The 6,855-nt window shown below is 36.9% G+C and overlaps 1 protein-coding gene across 2 annotated transcripts in view; it reads right to left on the reverse strand.

The window, feature by feature from the left end:
- The window catches only part of TRIM24 (tripartite motif containing 24), a 94,515-nt gene that overhangs the window by 48,653 nt on the left and 39,007 nt on the right, over positions 1 to 6,855 (reverse strand). For both annotated transcript variants that reach the window (XM_024130806.3, XM_024130799.3), the window contains exons 2-3: positions 4,497 to 4,615; positions 970 to 1,117 (exon numbers count right to left, since the gene is read on the reverse strand). In XM_024130806.3, coding sequence (XP_023986574.1) covers positions 970 to 1,117; positions 4,497 to 4,615 — 267 coding nt within the window. The remainder of the gene's footprint in view (positions 1 to 969; positions 1,118 to 4,496; positions 4,616 to 6,855) is intronic.

Consider the following 6,855-nt stretch of genomic DNA (forward strand, 5'->3'; position numbering starts at 1 on the left):
AAAAAAAAAAAAAAAAAAAAAAAAAAAAAAAAAAATGGTAGTAGTGAACTTTACATTATAAGCAACACAATAAAAACCCAGAAACCATAATTAAATACATAAAAAGCAAAGCTTCTTTGGTTATCTACATAACAAATATCATGACACAGGTTTACTACAAGAATATCAGAGAGAAAAGAGTTGTAAAACTTTTTTTAAGCCCACCCCTTATCATCTTAAAAATAAGATAAGAGAGAATATAAGTTTTTAAAATTTTTTAAATTTTTATTGGAATATAGTTGCTTTACAATGTTGTGTTAGTTTCTACTGTACAGCAAAATGAGTCATGTATACATATATCCCCTCTTTTTTGGATTTCCTTCCCATTTAGGTCACTACAGTGCATTAAGTAGAGTTCCCTGTGCTATACAGTATGTTCTTGTTGGTTGCCTATTTTATACATAGTATCAATAGTGTATACAGAAAATAAGTTTTTTTTTTTGTTTTTTTTTTGCGCGTTATGTGGACCTTTTACTGTTGTGGACTCTCCCGTTGCGGAGCACAGGCTCCGGATGAGCGCGGGCTCAGCAGCCATGGCTCACGGACCCAGCCGCTCCGCGGCATGTGGGATCTTCCCAGACCGGGTCACGAACCCGTGTCCCCTGCATCGGCAGGCAGACTCTCAACCACTGCGCCACCAGGGAAGCCCCAGAAAATAAGTTTTAAAGGCAACTTTTCCACATGTTGTACGTTCATACCAAATTCAGGAGAAGGAGGGTTGTGAGTATAAATATAAAGCAGAATTCTGTATCTATTCATATTTACCAACATTTACAAGTATTCAAATTCAGCCATAATATAGACTTCCTTATAGTAAAAGACAAGAGTATATTTAATGCTTACGAGTGTTTCAAATCAAGTTAGCATGGGAAAGAAAGAATGACTTGGGAGGGATAGAGAAAAAATGAAATTTAAAAATTAATTTATTACCTGGAGATACTTCCTCTTTCTGTCTCACAGTGTGGTCTTTTGTGAATTTCACCCTTTGATGAGCTCTGATGCATGTCTTGCAGAGCCATTCAACACACTCTACACAAAACCCATTAGCTTCTGCATTGTCCTCACAGCTTGTACATACCTAATAAAAGAAACATCACATCAATTTTTGAGAATAAAGAAAAGGTGGTCACATGACTAATCATACAGAAATGATATACCAACTATCCTTGACTCTATCAGTTATCTTCTTAACAGTGTTCATAAATTTAAACTGACACTATGTTTTAAATTATAAACATATGAAATGGAAATATAAGGACATTGCCCTTAGGTTCAATATATCCAATATTCTAGGCACTATGCTAACTGCTGAGGATATAACCATCAGAAAAAGCAAACACAATCCTTGCCCTTATGACACCCAGTCTCCTAGATGAAGTGTAGGTTCAAATCCAGTTCCCCTACTTACTGGATGAGTAGTCTTGGACAGGTTACTTAGAATGCTCATCTTTAAAATAAGGGTAATAACATAAATTTTACTGAGTGGTTGTAAAGATAAATTTTACTGAGTGGTTATGAATTTTACTGAGTGGTTGTGAGGAAGACAAACATTACTGAAACAATAATACTAATACATAACTACAAATTGAGAAGTGCCATAAAGGAAAAAGTATGAGAAGCTAGAAGAACATATGATGGGGGAAAGTGATCTGTTTTTAGTGGGGTTGAATGGTTGGGGAAAATGAGAGGAGAGATTACCCAGGCGAGGCTTTCTCTAAAGAGATCATATTTGCACCAAGATAAGAAAGCTGAGTCATCAATTACTGATAAAAGCTTTCTAGGCAGAGAGAACAGCATGTACCAAAGCCTCCAGCAAGAACGTGGCAGGCTCAAAGAAGCGACAGAAAGCCAGTAGGACTCAAGTGGAGAGATCAAGGGGAAGACTGGCAACAGAAGGAGCTGTCGGCAAGGCAGGGGCCAGATCAAGAAGGATCAGGTGACAATTTTGGTCTTTGTCTCAAGAAGTCTCCTAAAAGCTTTTAAGTAAGTGACATGGCCGGATGTGCATTTTTAAAATCACTGTCCCTCCAATGTAAAGAAGAGATTAGAAAAAGGGCAAGTGCGTCTGCTTAGAGATAGGTAGGAGCCCTTTGCAGTGGTAGAAGTGGAGATGAATGAAGGAGATTTGGGAAGTAAAACTGACTGGTTTGGAGGATGCACTGGATATGAAATGAAGAAGAGATAGCACCTTTTTTTCCAGCTTATTTAACTGTGTAGATGGTGGCACTATTCTCTGAGAACAGGTATTAAGGTTACACAGCACATAAGCAGTCCTCATGATATCATTTGTGGTTGGGAAAAAAATTTTTCCCCTCAGTCAGTGGTTTACATTAGCCAAATTCCAAATACCTGGATAATATTTCCATAAACCAAAACCTGCCTTTTCTCAGTTCTTGTCTTCTACCTTTCTAACATCATTTGATGCCACTGACTCTTACTTCCTAGAAATCATTTGGATTCCTTAACCCTTCCAGATTCTCTTATCTCCCAGATTGCCTCTCTGGACCCCACCACTACTCCTTCTCCTCTGATTCTGTAGATTTTTATTAGGTCTAGGGATTGGTCTCACCTACTCCCTCGGCTTCAACTATCACCTCTATAAGGATGTCACCTAAAACTTAATCTCCACATTATGCGGCAAAAGGAGTATGGGATTTCTATACATAATGTTAAGGAAGGACCTCTAGTATAAAAAGTAAAAAAGCAAAGTGTTAAAGCACATCATACCACTGCTTACCTAGGAAGGATGAGGATGGGATGCGATGGGATGACTTATTTGCTTAAATGTTAAAAATAACATAAAATCACTTAGATTATAAAATAATATTAAAAGTGTAAGGATAAAACATAAAAGAAATTAAATGGTTAGCTATAAGGCAGAGAAAAAATAAGGTAGAGGGGTAGGTGAGATGGAGATAGAAGTTTGAGTTCTCTGAATATACTCTGTTTCATAGATTTTATTTTGGAACCAGTATATGAATGTTCTATATGTAGTTAAACAAATTTCAAATTAAAAAAAAACTAAAGCCCTAAACAAAACCCTAAACAAAAGCAAAATGAAACTAATGAACCTGCCTATCAAGTGGGTGGCTTAACCATACAGAGAAGAATTACTTATTTCAAGTAACTTTAAAACATGATGATTTGATTGAATATCTCCAGTACATACATATAGTAATTACTGTCTTCTTGTTTTCTGTTTTGACAGAGATAATGCTATAATTTCCACTTTCAATACTAACTCTATTCTTCTATACTCTTACTCTTGCAAGGCTCAATTATGCTTAATGAGCTGGTTCCACATTAGACTCTAGCAATAGGTGGTGCTGGAGGAAGACTGCAATGCCAGAGGAAAAAGGGACTTGATCGTCTTAGTTGGCTTCCTATTTGCTTGAGTTTTCTGTGAACATCTACAATGCCAGATTCAACTTCAAAATGTCAATATATACTTGTTATATTTTCCCTTTCTCTCTTTTTAAAATAGAAAGTATCTGTTAAATCATTCTCCTGAAAGTCCTAGAAAAATGACCAACTCAATGGTGATGAGCACCCCTAGTATCCATATTGTGCTCTCTAAATACCATTTCAGACTAAAGGGAACCAAGGCTCCTAGGAGAACCAACCACCTGCTGGTTCCAGGTGTAGAACAGAAAATGAACAATATCTTGTCAAAATAGAAAGCAAAGGAGATAACAGTGACACTGCGATTGTATCAGAAGGGCTCAGGAATCCTCACTGCCAAGATGGCACAAATTGAGCACCAATAGGAATAACTACAACACATTTTATGTTAAAAATCCATGAGTTCATAACAATAAACACACATACACACCACTCATTACGTCACCTCTGAAGAATGCTAAGAAACTAAGTCACTACTCTAATAATTAGCAACTAAAGGGAAAGAAACAAGCATTTAACCACCTTTCCTGTATAACCTAAGAATAGAAGAAGGAACCTTTTTTCTTTCTATTCCAGTTGAGAAATAAAGGGGAATGACAGAATGAAAATGTCACCATTTTTCAAAGTCCTAATGAAATATGGAATCTTGGCAGTGCTCATTAACACCATTAACATCAGGAAAAAGACAACCAGACATCATAAGCTTCCTGCTTGAAATACACACAGACATATGGATGAAAGTATTCTTATGAAACAGCCTCTAAATTTTTATCACCCGTTTACACAAAATATAGGAGACAAGGAAGCATGTTAAATGACTTAAGGAGAGGTCAGCAAAATTCAGAATAAGGCTAACTCTACTGGACTAACAACCCAGTTTATCCAGCAAATATGTTAAAAGGAAGGAAAAAGAAAGCCAAGCAAGGTGAAGGGGGCATCTGAAATTAGTGAAAAGATATGTTTGAGACAAAACAACCAAATGCATGGTAAGTTCTCCAGCATTTCAGGCTGCCTCATTAAGAGGAGGCAAAAGATTCAAGACTTAATACACTTACCTGATTAGACTTTTCTACTGTACTGCTGGGAACCTCAGTAGTGTCCTTCACAAAAAAATTATCTATGATGTGTCTCTCGGCACATTCTTGGCTGCAAACTGGACATCGAATGACTCCCACTGGGAAAGACAAAATGTGTTCTAAGTTGTTTTTGGTTAAATTCAAGTATAATTGACATAACATTAAAATTAGTTTAAGGTGTACAACATAATGATTTGATATTTGTATGTATCACAAAATGATCACCACAAAAATTCAGTTAACATCTGTGACCATGAACAATTACAACTTTTTTTTTCTGGTGGTGAGAACTTTTAAGATCCACTCCTCTAGCTACGTTCAAATATACAATACAGTATTCCTAACTATAGTCACCATGCTGTACATTACATCCCCATGACTTACTCATTTTATAATTGGAAATTTCTACCTTTTGACCCTTTTCACCCATTTCGCCCACCCCCTACCCCCACTTCAGGCAACCACCAATTCTGTTCTTTATATCCATAGCTCACATTCTAAGTTTTAATACAAACATACTGAGTCCTAACCCAACACATCTCATCCAAACTGTGAATGGATTCTGTGAATATCCACTCTCTTCAAATTCATACCTATTACTTAACACAAAGCAATTCAATTTATGTATATATAGGGGTTTCAGATGCGTGTGTGCACCCACACGTGTGTGTATACATGTGGTGTGTATGTGTCCTACACTAGTATATTAAATGATGAATAAATGCTCATAATTTTAAATGAGATACCCTTCCAAATAAATATCCTTTTGACTACTCTTTTTATTGTTTAGCAACTTCTCTCACAGTGTTTTTCAAATAGAGATGTGCAGAATCATATGGAGACTTTAAAAGAATGAGAGTTCTGGTTCTCTCTGGACCTATGGAATCAGGATTTCTGAAAGTGGAACACAGACACACCCATTTTGTTTATGTTTGTTTTTGTTCTGAATCTCGATTCAAAAACACCAATCTGGGCTTCCCTGGTGGCGCAGTGGTTGCGCGTCCGCCTGCCGATGCAGGGGAACCGGGTTCGTGCCCCGGTCCGGGAAGATCCCACATGCCGCAGAGCGGCTGGGCCCGTGAGCCATGGCCGCTGAGCCTGCGCGTCCGGAGCCTGTGCTCCGCAACGGGAGAGGCCGCAACAGAGGAAGGCCCGCATACCACACACACACAAAAAAAAACAAAAAAAAAAACCACACCAATCTGCTTCCTTTAACAAGTGCAAACAGTGTTCCTTTTGGGTGGGGGGGCATGAATCTTTCATAGTGCTTGGTAAAACAATAAATAATTAATAATTGTGAATGAATTAAAATCTAAATTTTTAATTAAATTTAGAAAATTTAATATAAACTTGATGCAGTAATTTGTACCAAGGAGACTGCAGTATGATTCCGAGATACATTTTTTTCCAAAATGAAATGCATAAGAATGAACACAAAGTAATCCAAAGGTCAATTTCATTTGTATATACAAGCAATAAACGAAAATTTTAATTAAAAAAACTATTTTACAATAGCAACAAAAAAAAGTACTTAATAGTAAATTTTTTTAATGTGTAAGGGCCAAGGCCATTGTGTAGAAAAATGTTAAGCTATATTTAGAATCATTAAAAAAAAATCTAAGTAATGAAAACACCACGTTCTTGATGGTAAAGATGCCAGTTCTCCCCAGACATGTCTATACATTCAATGCAGTTTTTAATAATAATACCAACAGGGATTGCAATAGAGTTTTGACAAGCTGGGGGAACATGTCTACCAAATAACACAGTAAACATATAAAGCTATGGTAATTAAGATGGTGTGATATTTATGAAAGGATAAACAAAAATGGAACAGAATATATGTACCAGAAACACAAGACAGATGTGGCACTAGAAACTGGTGGAAAAGGGGTGCTATAGTTCGCTACAGTGGGAGGAGGATGAAATCAGATCTCTCCTTAATTCAAAAAATAATTCTCCAAGGGGGGAAAGTGGGGGTGGGGGTGGGGGTGGGATGAACTGGGAGATTGGGATGGACATACATACACTAATATGTATAAACTAGATAACTAGTAAGAACCTGTTGTATAAAAAAATAAAATAAAATAAAATTCAAAAAAAATTCTTTTGGATAGGATAGATTAAGAACTTTAAAACTTTCAAGAGGAAATACAGGAGAGTATCTGTGTAACCTTAGAGCTGGAATAAATTTCTCAATCAAGAAACAAAGAGCAAGAGCATAAGAGAAAGATGAATAAGTTCATTAAAGTTAAGAACTACAGTTAGGGCTTCCCTGGTGGCGCAGTGGTTGAGAGTCCGCCTGCCGATGCAGGGGACACTGGTTCGTGCCCCGGTC

Source organism: Physeter macrocephalus, chromosome 5 (assembly GCF_002837175.3).
Source record: "Physeter macrocephalus isolate SW-GA chromosome 5, ASM283717v5, whole genome shotgun sequence".
NCBI lineage: Eukaryota > Metazoa > Chordata > Mammalia > Artiodactyla > Physeteridae > Physeter > Physeter macrocephalus.